The sequence below is a fragment of the Chiloscyllium punctatum genome, chromosome 13, assembly GCF_047496795.1.
Source record: "Chiloscyllium punctatum isolate Juve2018m chromosome 13, sChiPun1.3, whole genome shotgun sequence".
Taxonomy (NCBI): Eukaryota; Metazoa; Chordata; class Chondrichthyes; order Orectolobiformes; family Hemiscylliidae; genus Chiloscyllium; species Chiloscyllium punctatum.
In genome coordinates this window covers 103,817,379-103,837,128 of record NC_092751.1, presented here as the reverse complement: position 1 = coordinate 103,837,128, position 19,750 = coordinate 103,817,379, and the positions used below count along the sequence as shown (strand labels likewise).

Genomic DNA, 19,750 nt, shown 5'->3' with positions numbered 1-19,750 from the left:
CCGTGATAAGCCTCATAGCCATCGTAAAATTCTAGAATTAAACCTCACTACCATATGGAGTGCAAATTGATGCCACTGTAGTAATCACAAAGTAACGCCACCATAGTAAAACATTTAACTTAAGTGAGAAAATTCAGCTCAAGACAGGAGAGAACTTGTTGAACTCCAAATGTGCCAGCTGGCTGTGAAAATCTCCTTGATGCCACTAAACATAATTAAGGTTTTATCTGTAACCAATGCCACAGAGGTGAACCACCACACTCATATGGACACAGATCATTATTCTTGAACTCACATCCAAATGAATGTCAATAACGTTCATTGGTGTATTTGGGACAAATTGTCCTTGGGATAAAATCCAATGTAACGAGCTTTGACCCATTCTGCTGCCAAAGAAATTTACGTCAAATGTCTCCCATCAGGTAATACAGCCCAACTGTACAGAACATTTTTAAAATGTAGAATATTATAATGCAAACTCAGTCACAATTTATCTTAATTTCAGTGAACACACAAAGCATTTAGTTACAGTGGATACCATAAAATCACTGCATATTGGATTCCAAAGACCCTACCATTACTACACATTACTTCTTTTGATAATTTCACATACAAAACAAGTGCTTTATGCTTATAGTGTGATTTGTTGGATGCAACTACAAATGGATCACGGTGACCATATTTAAAGAGTATCCTATCTCATTCATTGATCACATATTCCATACATTTAAACTGTAGCTCATTCACAGGTACTGTTGTAATATAAATTTTAATGATGGAGAGGGGAGGAATGTTAAAATAATAGAGATGCCATGAACACGTACAAAGGTTTTTATTTAATCACGCAGGAGGAGTTACAAATGGAAATATTTCACAGAGCTCATACACCAAAAAAAACATTTTCCCCTTACATCTGCCACACTGATCCACGATGTGCTCACCAGCAGTAAAACTAAATGGTGGTACATTATATTAGTTTAAAAACTTCACACAACAACTTTTTCTCCTTTACAAAAAAATGTCACAGTCATCAAATATTACTTGCATTTAAAAATTACAAAGGAAACGCAAAAAAGTCCACCAGATCCAACACTGCCCATAATGCAAAACAAAATTTGTGACAGGTTTCTTCACTTCTTAAAGGATTTCAAAAGATGTCCATTCCCTCTTGTTATAATAGTTGCTGCCACCTGGAAAACAGAAGGAACAACATAGCAAGGTTAAACTTCTATCTCAGTTTCTATTTAAATAAAAGAGCACACACTAACTGTGTGAAGTACTGGGCTGGCCGAGACATGTTTTCTCTATTTATCAATATGTGTTTAGCAGATTTGATGAGCAAAACTATATTTTTTTTTTGGTTAGTAGTATCTTCAAGGAATTATCCAAGTCCTCCATGCTCTTGGGCCCAGCCTTCAGTTGTTAAGCCAACTGCATTTACAATACATAAACTATATATCACACACGGCAGATGCTGTAATATACAAGTCCATTAACATTACAGACATGAGTCACTCATCACTACTGTGCTATAGAAAGAAAAAAGCAAGCATTATTTAGCAATTGGTAGTACATTATCAAATTACACACTATTAATAGAAAGCACAATGTGTAAGAACGGCTTTATCCATTGAAGAAACAGGAGGTCATGGCTATATTACCACTTAACTTGAGCCTGTAAAGAAAATATTGCTACATAATTTTATTTTTAAAAAAGGAAAAACAATGTCTGCGTGAATGAAAGTGTATAATTAGAGTTTTTTTTAAACTGTCTTTAATCTTTATGGTGAGACAGAAGGTTGGAAGAGACCATACCACAGGGCATCTCGAATTCTGTCCACAATGTGCAGGCTTGTGCGAATCGTGTGGTCATGGTGACATGGCCTGCAATGAAGCTCCCACTGGCAGGTACAAACATAACGGTACAAGTCAGAATTAGACTGGTAGAATTCGTATCAGGCTGTTGCTCTGATATTCTTAAAACCCATTATGGTACATTACCTGAGATCTTTTACTCATTAAGTGTTCAAATAGGTCTAGGTTATCCTTACACTATTTACTGCTGTACATATTTATGTAAAGCTCAAAAGAAAGAGTTAAATGGGAGAATAAAAACGTTAAACCCATATTTAATACTTAGAATAATGCAATATAATTGCACCATAAAATTATAACTGATTTAAAAATCTAGATTACAAAACACAGTTTAAAGAGCTAGTTCAATCTGGAAGCAAACAGTTAAGGTGACACATACCAGTTAAATTCTGCCAAAGTTCTGAATGGCTTTATTATTATTATTAGAATCTGATAATCATTACCTATTTCAGAAGTTCACAATACAGCTTTGATTTTCATGCAGGACTTCTTTACATACCCATAATATGATTACTATCAAGGAAAACTTATGTTCCACAGACAATGGACAATTCAAAATGAAGCATGCTATCAATTTTTAAATGTCATCTGGGGTGCCAATAAGTCTGCTGTTCAATGAAAGAGACTAAGTTTCCAGTCCCTCATGCCTCTCCCTTTTTGTCATGCCCTCCCAACTCATATTGGCTGTAATCCTTGCAAAACTCTCCACTGCCCCAAGTGCATTTAGAAATTTGTCTGATCATCATCACAAAGATTCAGTCAAATTAGAAAAATCAAAAAGGTTAAAGCGTTTCTTTATATAAAAAAAACTCAAGTCCAAAGCAGCCAGAATCCCATGATTTGCCAATTCAAAAATGTAAAAGGTGGGGGATTCAACCTTTTCGCAACCGAGGGTTCAACTTTATTGCACCTTACAAAAACAACTCTAAAGCCTACCAAAAAGATCATCCTCATCACTCCAGCCAAGCAATGAAGGCCATTTTTAAAAAGTCTTTTTTTACACACAAGGGAAGTGGGATTCGCTTGCTGCCCAGCATTTGTGACCCATGTGTAATTGCCCCTTGAGGTAGAGGTGGTGAGCTGCCTTCTTGAACCACTGCAGTCCATTTGCTATAGGGCCACCCAAAATGCCATAAGGGAAGAAGTTTCAGGATTTTCACCCAGTCCCACTGAAGGGGAATCGTGATATATTTCCAGGTCAGGATAGTGAGTGGCATTTTCACGGTAGAACAGCAACACATACACTTTTAAGGACAAGACATTCTCATGAAAAGTGAATGGGAGTGTAACAATTTTACTAAAGCAACTGACCTCCAATTGATCGCTAAAAAAAAGTTTTCACAACAGATCAGAACTTGACAAAAGGTTTCAGGTAAATTTGTGGTCAGGGTGTTTCTTTTTGCCTATACTGTACATACTAAAAATGCTGCTGCCTTCAAAAGAGTAAATGGAATGCAAGGGCAATTTTATGAACAATTTTAAAACCAAGCAGCGTTGAACTAGCTTTTCAATTACAAATATACGTTTTCCTCAAGTATCTGCGAAACATAGGCTTTACCTTGTTCATGGAGAGCTTCGGAAAGGCCAAGTCATCTAGTAAGGCCTATACTGAGTTTGGCCACTTCCTCCTCCTCCTCTCCTAGGAGCTTTACCATAGGTGCCTGGTTGACCTGAAAGCAAAATTAGTTGAAGAAAAGGATTTGTCAACTCTCAAATTGTTGACTACCTTTTGAAGTAAACTTCTGTTCATCCAACACCTTATCAGGTATCAGTGTGGCTCAACCGTGTTCACTCGTACCTCTTCTGTCGGGGGGGCCGTGGGTCCCAAGCACCTTCTCGGATGTGAACACAAATCTAGTTTGATGCTTACAATGCAGAAGTAGTCTGCAGTGTCCAGGTGCCATCTTCAAAATGAGGTGCAATGCAGAGGTCTTATCTGCCTACTGTGATGTATCTAGAAATTTGCATGGTGTTATTCAGAAGAGCTAAGCGCTCTGGGCAACATTTTTTCCTTAACCACACAGCCAACACCAATAAGCATAAACAGCCATCTACCCCATCATAGTTTATAAGACATTGCTATGTATGCTTAAATAACAGAAACCAGACGGTAGAGGTACTTAGTTGGCATTGGGTATGGTTAGAATAGCATGCAAGTTTATTCACTAATCCTTAATGTTAAGATACATGCAATAAGTCACAACTTTATCTCAACATTTATAAATTAGGCCTACATTCAATTCATGATGTCAATAATCTCAAGAGAAATTCTTGTGATCACAGTGGCATGGCTGTATTGCAAAATGCTAACTTATTTAAATCAAACCAGTAAGCCTTTCTTTTAAATGTGATGAGTTTATGCAAAGAAGGAAGAGATGTTCCTTTGTTCTAAAGTTCAGAATGCCTACCAGTTCAATTCAAATTGAAATAACCTATTTGAACAGCAGTGCAATGCTGGCAGCAGACATTCCCATTTCTTTGAACTCCGTTTTTAGATATTTTTCCAAACAACATTCACTCTGATCTGTTATTTTGTATGGCAGATTAGCAGTTTGAGCAGAACTGTAGCCAAGAGTTTGTGTTGTAGTGCTCAACTGCCATGGCTATATACAAGATATCTTCTCAGGCTAAAGATCCAATTAACTAGACACTCATATTAAACTGGTGCCCAAGATGTAACACAGACAATTTTGAGCAACAGTGAAAAGCTTATCATTATTATTGGCATCCACTGATGTCCACATTTGGTGCAATTCTTTTCTGACACACAAACTTTAAAAGTCATTGATTCAGTTGTTTAGGGTTTTGAGGAAGCTTTAAAGAAGATTCCAAAGTTTCTCAATGGAGATCACTCAGAAATGAGGGATCGCATCATGTTACATGTATTAACAAGCTAACTAGAGGGGATTCCTGGAATAGTATAAATTTTCCAGGACATAATGTCCAAAAGCAAGGACAATTTATTACTCCTCCTCCCAGAGACAGTATCATCTTGTTGTTTTGATTCTTCAGACACCCCACCTCAGCTACGTGAGCAACACCTTGGCAAACAATTGATGGCCTGCAGCTTTGCAGTCAATCCTGATTGTGTTCTCATCCAATGTCTCTTGAGGTATACTAGGAGTAAAAGCCCTTGCAATATGCTTTATTGGATTCTCCTGCAGTGTTTTAGGCCAAATCCAACATAGACTATGATCACTGGTATCCCTCGTCTTTGAATCAGGCTATAAGTCCAAGTTCCACTCCAAGGGACTTGAGCAAGAAATTTAAGCCAACGATCCTGTGCAGTACTGTGGGAATACCTCAGTCTCATCTGAAAGAGGGCACCTTTGACATAGGTTCCATTTGCTGTGGGTGATCAAGATCCTACTGAAAGAGCAGGTATTCCATGATACCTTGGCCCAATATATGTGCCTCAACCAACACTGAAAATCAATACTCTGATCACTACTGCTGTCGGAGGGACTTAATTATGATCAAGTTTGTTGATGTTAGTGGGTGCACTGCAAAAATAACTGTAAAGCTCTTCGAGATGTGCCAAGAATGTGAACGGTGATACTGAAATGGAAGTCTTCTTTAAAAAAAACACTGTCCAAGTGGAAATGAATTAAATGGTGTATAATAGCCATCCTTGGTTTATTTGGTTCAGCAACTGACAATCAGGTCACGAAGGTTCAAGCACAGATTTGGGCAAAACTACAAACTTACTTTCATTTCAAAAAAAAAGGCAAACATTTCCTTTTCAAAGTTCCTTGGAACCATATACATACTATAGTTTGATCTGTGACCCACTACCAAAATGAAATCTGTTGATATCACTCACACCAGCCGCTCTCCACTTTGTCTCTCCTTTCTTGGCAAATAAATTGCCACTATGGATTAGCTGACATCAACAACTCAACAAATTGACAGACCAAGGGACTACTTACTGGATTTTTGTCAAGCAACTCCTGATCTATGAAACTTACTGTTATAATCACCATATCCCTGTCCATAACCATAATAGCCATAGTTGTATGCTGGGTAGTCATAGCCACTATATCCACCATAATTCTGGTTATAGCCATAGTTATAATTTCCATAACTTGGGTTCCAATAGTTACTGTTGTAGCTTTGACTCCACGTCTGGCTTTGTCCTAGAAATGGCAAACACAAACAGTCAGCAATTCAAAACTGTTCATAGTTATAACCTCTGACATTAACTTTGCTTCATTTAAACTTCCTGAAGGCCCAGATAGGATCAATGTTGATAGGATGTTTTCCCCTTGCTGGGGAGTTCAAAATATGGTGTCACAGTCTTAGGATAAAGGACCATTTAGGACAAGGACAAAAATAATTTTCTTCACTCAGAAAGGGTTGTGTCTTTTTGGAATTCCCTATCCGAGGGGAATACTCTGTTGAATATTTTCAAAATAACAATCAATAGATTTTTGAAAACAAACTGAAGGAAGGAATATGTGATAACATGAGGTGGTAGAATTGTGGTAGTTCAGCCATAAACCTATTGAATGGTGGAGCCAAATGGCTTAACCTAGCACATATTCTTTAATATGCAAAAATAAACTAGAAGAAATCAGATGAAGTAGTTCTCTTCAGAATTGCAGGGTGAGCAAGACAAATTTTTGAGGGATCCACTTATCTCAATCTTAGCCATAACTGAGTTAGATAAATGAATAATCCCAGGGAAAGGAAGAAAAGAAAGAATTAGTTTGGCTGAAACAGTCATATTCTACCTCATGGAAGGCGACTGCAGATTTGGGCCCTTCTCAGAATTTTGGCAAATAGTATAAATAGAAACTGAGGTAGGTCCATGTTGTCTGTCAGAAATCTCATAGCCTTAATAGACAGCCAGAGGATCTATCCACATGTTAGGGTCTCATAAGAGACCCTGAGACATAACTGATTAGCTAACAGTTTTCCTCACATTCCTCTGAATCACTAACAAAATTCCATTCATCCAGTCATACATAATATTTTCAATGTAAGAAACCCTTGCCTGCATTATGACTAATTGAAAGTCAGAATATGGGGCTGTCTAAAGACACAGTGAAGTGCTTTTAACCACAAGCTTTTCTCCCACATCAGCGTCTTTCTTCCCAACAGACTACAGTTAACAAGGGTGAACACAGACCAGTAGTCTGACTTAGCAGGGGATGGCAATCATGTCCACTGTCCCAGACAGAATACAAGAACAAATTGAGAACATGCACTCCACGGCAACATTTCCTCCAATTTTCTTTCTAGCTGCATGAGTCTCCAAGGACTGTGCATTGTAACAATTTCTGGAAAGAGCTGTTAATGCCGTGACGGGCTTGCCAATGCCAATCACCGTGCGTAGAACATTGGCACATGCACACAACTTGGGAAAACATGGTTCAGTTTTATTTTACCATCTGGTGCATTCATCTGTCAAACTAGAGATTAATAATCTCAGATTCCACAATGAAATGGAAAATGTTAAACTCATGCAAGTAAAGTCAGAAGATTGGATTCAAGGAACAAGAATGGAACCAAGAATAAACATCTTATTCTCAGGAACTTGTGGCACACCAGTTAGGAATGCTCAATAATGAATATGGATGTCTTAAATGGACTATGGTCCATTTCAGACTGATTAATAATATCTCCTTGGTGAGCACAACGTTCAACTTCAACACACATACAGTGTTATAAAATGAACTTGTGGGAATAATTTCAGAATTCTAGACTTGTGAATTCAAGTGTAAAACTTAACTTTATCTCATGACTTCAGTTAACTCTTTGGATTTTTCACTTCAAGTCACCTCCAGGAATTTAGCATTGTCTTCATACCCACTTAATGAACACATGCATGTGAGTGGTTATTTCTACAAACCCAGTGTCACATCTGCTACAATTCAAGGATCGGGCCTCTATAATAGAAACCCTGAGTTATGACCTCAGAGTTGTACTGGGGTAGTTTCCCATGGTGAAGATCACAATACATTATACCTCCTCTACCTCTTCCTCTTCCAGTGAAACCACCTCGGCCTCCCCACTGCTGCTGTTGGTATACTTCTTTAGGTTGGGCCAATTTGATTTCAACCTTCAGGAAGAAACAAAGAACATTTAAGTTTGGCATTGCTTTATAGATACAGGTCTTGTATGAAAACGTGTTAGAATGTGAATGGAGTTGTGCAGCTAATCATACAATCTTCGCTTGCTCTTTACATGAAATGACTAACAGGATTGTACAAGTATCTGCTACACAATCACTACAATAGTAAAACATATCCCACCTTGCTTGTTCCAACATCATGGAATTTCTTTTCCATTATTGTCTTCACTGGATTATCCTCTTTGAATGTGATAAAACAGAATCCTCTTCTCTTGTTGGTCTTTGTGTCCATAGGGAGTTCAATAGATTCAATCTGCAAATAAACAAACCTAATTATGTTGTTCAGTTATGGATGTGTACTAATGTTCCTAAATTCCAAGACAGACAACTTTCTTGCCTTTGCACATAAACAAATTGTCAATAGCAGAAATTAATCAGCATATCTAAAAAGCTCCAAAACCTCTTGAATATATCTTTTTCCCTCCTTTCAGAAAAGGATCAGGATCCTCAGTGAAATCAGGAAATACATAATTCCGAATATAACACCTTCCGAATTAATTTTCCACAGGAAAAAAAAATGATTGTGCTTGATACAGCATTGAAAGCACTGGGAGAAGAAACTTCAACCAAACTGAATGTGCAAACATGAGATTCAAAATGGAGAAATATGGACATTTTAAAAGTAGATTTACCCACTTAGTTCCCAGGTAAACAGTAACAGCACTTCAAAACAAATCATTTGGGCAATTATGAATGTGGAACTAGACTAAAACTGTGCAATAAGAAAAGCCTTTTAAATCTTGATGCAACAGAAGTAAACAAGATCATGTTAATGTGACTCCTCAGACTAATTAGCATTCAAAAATAAGCCTATTTACAACATAAATAAATTGGCATACATAAATAGTATACAAGCCTTCAATTTAATCAAGGTCTTACCTCTCCAAAGGTTCCAAAATATTCTCTCACTTTTTCTTCCGGGCAATCAGGGTCCAAACCACCAACAAAGATCTTCTTAATTTGTTCCTTACCCTTCATAGCCTGGGCTTTCTTGGGATCAATAACTCTCCCATCAAGTTTGTGTTCCTTATTCAGCACCTGAGTTTTAAAACAAAGAATTTATACTGTATTGATCGAATGTATCATACTTCAACCTGCAGATTACCGATAATTGAAATAGTGAAAGGTAATATTCAAATTTACAAGTGAAATATGTTTGATCATTTCAAGAAGTTTTTTTGACCATTTGTAATCTTATTTCTCTTTAAAACTTTCTCTTCAAAATGTAAACCTGTCATCTTAATTCAAGCTTGAAGGCCACTAGCTAAACATGGTTCAATATCTACTTGTACAATTAAACAGCATTCAAAACCTATCGTCCTTGGTATTGAACCATCTCAAATAAAGTTATAACAGGTTACCATTTATCAATGTATGTGTGAAAGAGATACACACTTACTGAAATTAATGTTAAAAATAAAGCTGCAATAAAGTAAAATTGTGATTCAGCCTCAATGTAAGATTAACCAAACTTGGTTTTCATAGCCAGTTTTGTCCTCTCATGGCCCAAATATTTAGACAATCTACACCTTTAAAAGTAGAGGACATGCTGTTACAAAGTAATGTAGGTTATCTTTTTTTCAAATTGATTAGGTAAACAGAGTAATGCTGACTTCCTCTAAGGCAAGCATATTGTGTCGGTGCAAGGATGATAAAACACAGCTGACCAGATCCATCTCCACAATCAATAAAAAGCATCTAATCTACAAGAATAAATTTACATTTTACATAATATAATTACTAATACTGATGCCCAGAAATTAATGGTTGGCTCAGTCTATCAGAAATTGTTATTTAAAAACACTTGGCAAAGTGTTTCAGCTTCCATCGACAGGACAATTCACAAGATTGCCAATAAAGGAGAAAAATATTTAGACCATATAAGACTGGAGCAGTTAAGTGACTGACAGTTAACTAAATAAACTGTTCAGTCTTGCAGTTGCTCCATATTATTTATTTGTTCTTCAATCATCTTCAGGTAGTAAGAATGCGACTATTTGTCAAGGATTCCAATTCTTCTATCCAGTTGTCGATCCTCCAATGAAACAGTCTCTCCCAGCTGCTGCAGTACAGTATTAGGTTTCAAACACTGAAAACATTGACCACTTTTAGTCTGATCTAGTGGACTATCAACACCTTGTAGTCACAAATAAAATGAGTAAGTTGACACATCAAAACCTTGGCTAAAAGGGCTAAGCAGAGGTTGGCATCACGACAACCAGTGAGTCATCAGTTAACCTCCTTCCATCAATAATAAGGCTGGAGAGAGATTTTTGGATTATTCACCCGCCACCTGGATGGAAACAATAGCAACCGCACTCAGAAGATTGACATAATCTAGGAAACTATATTTCTTATTTGCCTTCCCTACTACTGGACTCCCTTACTGGTGCACGGCGTCTGCAGTAAATATCAGCTGCAGAATGCATGAAAACACTCTCCAACACTACTTATATTGCATCTCTCAGCCTCACAACCAAGGAGAGCATTGTTACCACCAATTCACAACATAACTTGACAGGAAAAGATTGAAATGTGATTGATAGAATGGCAAAGTAGTTTGGAATTTACCCTGATGAAATTGTAGGAACAGCAGCATTACAGGAACTACAGCAGGACAAGCCAAATGCACAAAATCTTGTTCGGCTTGCAAAACTGGGAGTTGCTACTTTTTCAGCATGATGTCAATTACACAGTGTTAGTTTAGATTAAACTTCAGGTAATTCAATTAAAAATTAATATGAGTAGACATCTCAATATGATCAATAGCTAGTAGCAAATATAACCAGTCTAATTTCACACTAAAGTTCATGACTAAGGGAACTCTGAAATGCCAGGGATGCTATCTGTCCAACGTAAGCTTAAAACTAGGCCCCATCTTGCTTCTCAGGTGAACATAAAAGTTGCCCTCCAATATTCAACTAGCATCACTAAAACTGGGTACCTGGCAATGTTTTACAGTTCCTTGATCGCCTTCACTCCACGATTACAGGGGTAACTGATTCAAAAGCACTTTAGGATGGTCAATGATTGTGAAAGGTACTTTATAAACCTAAGAAAGAGAGGGTATTCATGTGTCATCTCAGACATTTTATGTATAAGGGCATGCATACATAAATTTAAAAGCTTGCATATTACAACTGAAGTGAACTGTTTAACAAACAGTTGCACATATTCAGATTACCAACACATCTAATATGGCAGCACCCATTTCATACTATTCTCAAGTGAAATATTTCACAGAATACAAGGGTTTCCCTGGCTTCATAGTCAAAATTCAATTAAGCTCAAATTTTGTGTCACTTCCCTAAGGAACCCGACAAAGCATATATGCCAACCCATCTCCCAACTCCAATTTTGCTGCCAATTAAACAAGCTCTTGCAAAGGGTTCAAGTCCAATCATTATCATTGCCAAAACACTGCTTTCAGAAGAAATTCATTCATGACAAGGAATATTTCACTCAGCTAAGAATTTCCAGGCATCCAAATTCATCTCATGCACTCACAGCTGAATATTCAAAGATCAGGATAAGTTGTATCTGCTTTTGCCATTCCCCCATTCCCCCCCCCCCCCCCCCCCCATTCCTCTCCCCCCCCCCCCCCATTCCTCTCCCCCCCCCCCCATTCCTCTCTCTCCCGCCCCCCCCCCCCCCATTCCTCTCTCCCCCCCCCCCCCCCCCCATTCCTCTCCCCCCCCCCCCCCCATTCCTCTCCCCCCCCCCCCAACCACACAATCCATGAACAATGAACCATCAAGTGAAAAAATGTCACTCATTTTTGTACTGGGCAAAGGCGGCATCACAGTAAAATCAGTTGCATAAAATTACGCTCCAACACTACTGAAATTGTATCTCTTAGTCTCAACCAAGGACAGCATTACCTTTAGGGAAGGGAACTACTGCCTTTACCTGGTCTAGCCTACATGTTCCTCCAAACCAACAGTCATGTTACTGACTCTTAACCATTCTCTGGGCAATTGGAAGTGGGCAATAAATGCTGGCCTAGCCGGCCATGCTCACATCCTGTGAATGAATAAAAGAAAAAAAAAACTGCTAGAATTCCAATTCCAACAGTTATCCAATGATCTCTGAAGAAAATTAAACACAAGAGTAGGATCACTTTTGCTGTGCCCTGGAAACTATTTAACCAGCATGAAATTGCCACCATCAGAAGATGCTTTGAAAGAATTAGTGACCATCAGAACCCTCAGTCAAAAAAAGACCAAGCCCAAGACTATTACACATATTCAAAGAGTCAGAAGAATGAAGATGGAGATAAGGAAGAATCTTAATATGCCAAGGTCTAAAAAGTCCATTCCTTCCTGACTAAACAATGATGTAAAAGACAGCAATATGGAAGTGAGGCAAGGGCATGGGAACCAGAAAGTAAAATAACTGAAGAGCAGTCTGAGACGAAGGCCAGTAAGACTAAAAGGAAGAACAGACAGTCAGGATGGTTTTTTGAAATAGTATGCAAGAACTCCAACTAGGGAAGGCACCATAGCAGACCTGGTATTGAGGAATGAGCCACACCCAAGTGAAGGAAGTTTTATGGGGGAGCACTTCGGGAACAGTAACCATAATTCGGTAATTTTTAAGTTATGCATGGATAAGAATAAGAGCAGTCCTCAGGTCAAAGTACTAAACTCAGGGAAGGCATCTCCCACAATATTAGACAGGAATTGGGGAATGTAGACTGGGGCAGCTGTGAGGGTAAATGCATATCTGGCATGTGGGAATCTTTTAAAAACAATTGTTTAGAGTTCAGGATGAGCGTCTTCCTGTGAAGATGAAGGATACGGTTGGCAAGATTCAGGAAGCTTGGAAATCGAGATCTCCGTCAAAAAGAAAAAGGGGTTTTAGGAAACTAAAGACAGAAAGAGCCCTCAAAGAGCAAATTAGGAAGGCTAAAAAGGTGCCATGGAATGTCTTTGGCAAACAGGATTAAGTAAATTCACAACGTCATTTATGCATATACAAGGAGCAAGAGGGTAACTAGGCAAAGGTTAGGCCCACTGAAGGACAAAGTAGGGAACTTGTGTATGGAGTCGAACTCAGTGGGTGCGGTCTTCAACAAACATCTTCGCATTGATATTCATGAAGGAGAGGAATATGGTGGATGATGAGTCTCAGAATGGGGGACGTTGACATTCTGGGGCAGGTCAAGATACAAAAAAGGTGGTGGCGCTGCATGGTCTGAAAAGCATTACGGTAGACAAATCCCCAATACCTGATGGAATCCATCCCAGAATGCTGAAGGAGGAAATTGCTGGGGCCTTGTACAAAGCCTTTGTTTCCTTTTTTGTCACAGGTGAGGTCCCAAAGAAATGGAGAATAGTCAACATGGTTCCTTTGCAACAGGGATAATCCAGGAAATTACAAACAGGGACCCAAATGTCAGTGATAGGGAATTACTGAAGACAATTTTTAAGGGATCCTATCAGATTTATGCATTTTTGGAAAAAAATTAACTTAAAGTTTGTTCTGCTATAAGGGTGCATTTCATTAATACGAATTTGCTATAATGCAATTAAACAACTGGGGACACTGTTTCTAAAGCGCAGTGCATTGGTTATAACAAGATTCCAGCCCCATTAGTTTAAATGGTGCTATTACACGATTTCTTTATAAACACAGAATTACACGAGAATGGAACTACCATGCTATAGAATAACTCACAGTATTAGCGATAGTAGCATGTCTTTGTGCAGGGAAGGCAGTCTCCCCCAAATTTTATTGGCCTTTTTGAGGAAATGACAAATATTTGAGGTTTTGGCAGTAGATGTGGTCCATATGGACTATAGCAAGGCCATGAGGAGGCCATTTGGTGAAGCCACATAAGATTTGGGGCGAGTTGGTAAGATGGATACAGAACTGGTTTAGTCATAAAACAAGAATGGAATAGTGTAGGTTAGATGGGCTTCAGATTGGTTCTACAGGTCGGCACAACAGCGAGGGCCAAAGGGCCTGTACTGCTCTGTAATGTTCTCAGTAACTGTGAAACGGTACTTATCTGACTGGAAATCTGTGACCAGTGGTATTCCACAGGGATCAATGCTGATAACCCTGTTGTTTGTAACATATATACATGATTTGGAAGAGATTGCAGGTGGCCTGATTGGTACATTTGCGAATGACTCAAAGACTGGTGAACTGTGGAAAGCGAAGAGGATTGCGAGAGGATACAGCGGGATACAGATAAATTGGAGTCCCTGGTGGAGAAATGGCAGATGGAGTTTAATCTAGCCAAATGCGAGGCGATGGATTTTGCAAGATCTAATGTAAGAGTGAAGTATAGAGTAAATGGCAGAACATTTATTAGCATCAACATACTTGTGGGCGTGCAGGTCCACAGTTTCCAGAAAGTGGCAACATATGTGGATAAAGTGGCCAAAAAGGCAAAGAGTATGCTTGCCTTCATCATTCAGGGCACAGTGTATAAAAATTGGCAAGTTATGCTGCAGGTCTGAGGAACCTTAGTTAGGTCACATTTGGAATATTATGTACAGTTCCTGTTGTCAAACTACAAGGAGGATGTTCAGGCTTTGGAAACAGTTTATCGTGATGTTGCCCGATTTGGAGGGTATAAGCTATGAGGAGAGATTGGAAAAACTTACTTTGCTTTCACTTCAACGAAGATTGAGGAATGACCCGATAGAAGTTTAAACTTGAGGGGCATGGAGGCGCAGACTTTTTTTGTTCCCAGGGTAGATACGTCAATTACTTGGGGAGATACATTTAAGATAAAAGGGGGAAGACTTGAGATGTCAGAAGCAAGTTTTTTTTTTAAAATACAGAGGGTGGCAAGTGCTTGGAAGACACTGTCAGACACAATAGTAACATTTAAGAGGTATCTTGACAGATGTACAAATAGGCAGGAAATAGAGGCATGCTGCCCGCGTATAGGCAAAAGGTTTTCAGTTTAGCAAGGCATCGTGTCGGCGGGCCGAAGGGCCTGCTTCTGAGCTGTGGTGTTCTCATATGTAAGAATTTACTTACATTGGCTCACATCGGAGGAGGCAGTGCCATTGTAGTGTTGTCATTGGACAACTAATCCATAGACTAATGCCCTTGAGGCATTCATTTGAATCTCACCACAGCAGATGGTTAAATTTGAATTCATTTAATAAATCTTGAAATAAAAGCTAGTCTAGTGGTGACCATAAAATCATTGCCCATTGTTGTAAAAACCCATCTTGTTTACGAATGTCATTTAGGGAAAGACATTTGCTACCTTCTGATCTGAAACAGTAAGGTAGGCTCTTCAATGGCCAAGCAAATCACTCAAACGCAAGTAACAGCTACAAAGTTTCATTAACAGGGATGAAACAAGATATAGCACTCAGCTTCGACCAAGGGGCCAGAAAGAGCAACGGCACGCAGTCCCGTCTCCCTTGCACTCGACCTGCCACAGATGAATCTGTCCATGACAGCACCAAAAGTGACAACTGCAGTATCAGAGTCATTTAGAAAGCTCATTAGGTTTGACTCAAACATAGACAATAGAGCTGAATTCAAAAGGGACAAGGGAAGGCAACTGGGGTGCACAGCAAGGCCGCACTTGACAGGTGGCAACAAGGAACCGAACAAATTCAGAGGGAAATTCTTTGCAGGTTGAAATCACAGAGGATTGTGGCTACTGGAGGTCCATCATTTCACCAAAACACTTTGAGTAAGTAGTTTTCCAGTGTAGATATTTTGTTAAACCAGTTAAGGCATGTTATGACTCAGCTCTGGAGCTGTGGGACCTGAAGCCTGGACTTCTGGCTCAGAGGTAGAGATACAACCACTGAGCCACAAGAACCTTTTTAGATCAAGGTATTTTTGTGACAAACCCATAGGGCAGCCGTTTCTACCATTTCCCAGAGATCCTTTCCATGTCCAGGAGCCGTCCACCCACTTGGGGAAAACCCAGCTCTTTTTTGTTTTTAAAATCAACCTGATCCGCCACACTATGACACATTTCCATTGAAGTGGAAGTTGAACTTCTAGCTTCTGGTTGAAAGGTAGGGACAAACCCGCTGCGCCACAAGAATCCCTTAAGTTCCACAACGTAGATATTTCAATCTATTTGTTCAGACATATTATGACCCAGGTTGAACTTGTACCTGGGCCTTTTGTTCAGAGGGAGGCACATTACCAGTTCACCACAAGAACCCTTTAGTTTCTCAGGGCGGATGTTTCTAATACAACCTGTTAAGCCACAAGCTTCTGGAGCAAGTGGGACTTAGAACCCCTTAGTACCTCAGCATTGATATTTCCATTAACCTGGTTAGACACATTATGACACATATCTGGAGTAGATAGTTTTTTTTAATTCAGGCCTCCTGGCCAACAGGTAGGGACATGGCCCACTGTCCTAATCATCTTTGACTGTTTGAACCTTCCTTCCAATGATGGAAGTGCTACAGGTGGTGATTTGGCCTCATATCTGCACAGCTATCCTAAACAGCATCGTGACTTAGTGCCTTACCCCCATACCTTCGCACATGATTTTAAACAGAAACAATGTAATGCCCTCCTGAATGCTGCCACTACTTTTCCAGGTCATAGATTCCAGACCCAAACTACTCACTGTGCGCTAGTTTTTCTCTCTCAACATTCACTTTTCTTGCACACCACTTTAGATCGTTGCGCTCTCAAACCTATGAATGGGAGTAGTTTCTCTCTATCCATGCTGTTCAAGCTCTGATAATTTTGAAACCTCCATCAGATCTCTACTTGGCCACTTTCTCTCCAAGGATATTTCCAACATCTTAAATCTATATTCATAACCCAAAGTTTCTCATCCCTGGAACCATGCTTGTAACCTGTTCTATACTTTCACACATGAATTTGCATCTATCCTGCAGTGTGGCACCCAAGACTGTACAACAGTCTAGCTAAGGTATAACAAGTATCTTATATACAAATTCTGTTTGCTCATGTACTTTTTGCTACTATTAATAAAGCCCAGTATACAGTACTCTTCATTAACTGTTCTCAACTTCTGACCTGCCACACTCAAATTATTTGTGCACTATACGTCCAGATCCCTCTGCTCCAACACACCCTTCAGAATTGTATCCCTTTTGTTGTATTATCTGACAATGTTCTTCCTAACAAAATTCATCACCTCACACTTCCCTACATCTGTCACCTATCCATCAACCAATTTGATGATGTTCTTTTGGAGTTCTACAGTGCCATTTAAAATAAAACACTTGTGAGAAAATGCGCGTCACTGTTTGGGCTAGCATTTATTACACATCCCCGGCTACCCTTGAGAAGATGGTGGTGCGCTGCCTTTTTGAACTTTTGCTCTATGTACATCCACAATACCCTTAGGAAGGGAATTCCAGGATCTTGACCCAGCAGTGAAGGAACACAGTTCCTCTCAGTTTACGATGCTTACAAGGTCTGTATTATCCATAAACTTTGAAACTGCTCCTTGTGCATCATGGTCTCTATCATTAATGTAAATCAGGAAAAGGGTCCCAATACAGACACCTGGGGAACTCCACCACAAACATTCCTCAGTCCAAAATATATCTATCCACCATTTACCCTTTATCCAACCACTCAGCCAATTTGGTATCTATCATGAGGTCAGAGCTAGGGAAGTTCAAGGATTACATAATATTCAGTACCATTTATGATTTCAGATACCAAGGCAGTCTGAACAACTCTCAGGCTTGAGCTGATAAGTGCCAAGGAATTTACACACTACAAAGTGTCAGACAGACATCATCTCCAAAACAAAAAATAGATTCAACCATTGCCTTCACATTCAACAACACTAAATTGCTGATGAAGGGTTCATGCCCGAAACATCAATTCACCTGCTCCTTGGATGCTGCCTGACCTGTCGTGTTTTTCGAGCACCACACAACACTAAATTGCTGAATCCCCTACTATCAACATTCTGGGATTAAGATTCCGCCAGATGTGCAGGGTGGAACCTATCACAGCCTCCTCTATTGGTCCTCAGTCTTCAGCCAGTTCGATTCATCCATGTGATATCAAGAATTAAGAGGAACTGGATACTGCAAAGGCTATAGGCCCTGACAGTAGTCCAACAATAGTACTGAAGACTTGTGTTCCAGATCTTGCCTCGTGAACCTCCTCAATTAGAGTAACAAGCCTGACAAGGTGGAAAATTGCCCAGCTATGTCCCGTAGACAAGGAGGACTGTCCTGGAGAAGGGTTACAGCCAAAACATTGACTTCTCCACCTCCCGCTGCTGCCTGGCTTGCTGTGTTCTTCCAGCCTCCTGCCTGTCTACCTTGGACTCAAACACCTGCAGTTTTTTTTTTGTCTCTAGCTCTGACTTGTACAAAAAAGGACAAATTTCACCTGGCCAATTACTGGCCCAGTCTCCTCTTGATCATCAGTGAAGTGATGAAAAGTGTCATCAACAGTGCTATCAAGCAGCACCTCCTTATAGAATCCCTACTGTGTGGAAGCAGGACATTCGGCCCATTGAATCTACGCCGACCTTTCGAAGAGCATCCCATACAGAGCCACCTCCCGGCAACCCTACCCCCAGCACCCTCCCTCCCCCACACACACCACACCCCACACAATCTTCCATCTCTGCAGGGCCACTCACCTGCTGCCCTCATTAGAGTCGTAGTTCAAATATGGACAAAAGGGCTGAATGCCAGAGGGGAGGCAAAAGTGACAACCCTTGACATCAAGGCTGCATTTGAATGGCATCAAGGAACACTAGCAAAACCAGAATCAATAGGAATCAGGAGACAAACTCTCCACTGGTTGCATTCATACCTGACAAATAATATGGTTGTGTTTCTTGGAGGTCAGTCATCTCAGATCCAGGACATCTCAGCTGAGGCTCGTCAGGATATTTTCCCAGGCCTAACTATCTTCAGCTACTTCATCAATGACCTTTCCTCCATCTTAAGATCAGAAGTGGGGATATCTGCCGATGGTGGCACAATATTTAGCACTATTTGCAAATCCTCAGATATAGAACCAGTTCATGTTCAAATGTGACAAGGTGTGGATAACATTCAGGCTTGGTCTGACATTCAATGGTGTTACCATTACTGAATTCCCCCACTCTCAACATTGACCAGAAACCCAACTGGCCTTGCCGCCTAAACAACACAAGAATGGGTCAGAGGGTGGGAATCCTAGGGAGAGTAACTCATCTCCTGACTCCAATAAAGCCTGTTCACTGTCTACAAGGCAAAAGGTACAATTCAGATGTGGGATGGAACACACCCCACTTGTTTGGATGGGGACAGCTCCAACAACACTTAAGGAGGTTAACACCATCCAGGACAAAGTAGTCCACTTGATTGGCATCACATCATAAGCATCCAATCCCTTCACTACCAATGCTCAATAATGTGTATTACAAGGTGCACTGCAGAAATTCACCAAAGATTCTTAGACAACAGCTCTCAAATCAATGTCCAGTTTCATCTAGAAAGTCAAAGGCAGATACATGGGAACACCATCACCTGCAAGTTGGCCTCCAATTCACTCACCATTCTGACTTGGAAATATATCGCAATTCCTTCAGTGTCACTGGGTTAAAATCCTGGAATTTCCTCCCTTTCAGCACTGTGATATGACTCACAACAGATCTACAATAGTTCAGGAAGGCAGCTCACCGTTACACGCTTGAGGACAATTAGGAGAGGTAATAAATGCTGGCCAGCCACAATGCTCACATCATATGAGAAAACGTGAGAAAAACATTGAGACCATGGGCTAAGAGCATGAATCCAT

The 19,750-nt window shown here is 39.9% G+C and overlaps 1 protein-coding gene across 3 annotated transcripts in view; it reads right to left on the bottom strand.

Annotated features, from left to right (window-relative positions):
* Positions 1-815: 815 nt before the first annotated feature.
* Positions 816-19,750, bottom strand: part of LOC140484742 (heterogeneous nuclear ribonucleoprotein D-like) — a 33,404-nt gene continuing 14,469 nt past the window's right edge. Inside the window, exons 3-9 of one of the 3 annotated variants that reach the window (XR_011962319.1) lie at positions 8,891-9,049; positions 8,133-8,264; positions 7,846-7,939; positions 5,844-6,011; positions 3,434-3,545; positions 1,816-1,901; positions 816-1,190 (exon numbers count right to left, since the gene is read on the bottom strand). Coding sequence is in view for 2 of the 3 variants with exons in the window: in XM_072583538.1 (XP_072439639.1) it covers positions 3,469-3,545; positions 5,844-6,011; positions 7,846-7,939; positions 8,133-8,264; positions 8,891-9,049 (630 nt within the window). In the remaining variant the exon portion in view is untranslated. The remainder of the gene's footprint in view (positions 1,191-1,815; positions 1,902-3,433; positions 3,546-5,843; positions 6,012-7,845; positions 7,940-8,132; positions 8,265-8,890; positions 9,050-19,750) is intronic. The other 2 variants (XM_072583538.1, XM_072583539.1) reach the window with 2 other exon arrangements.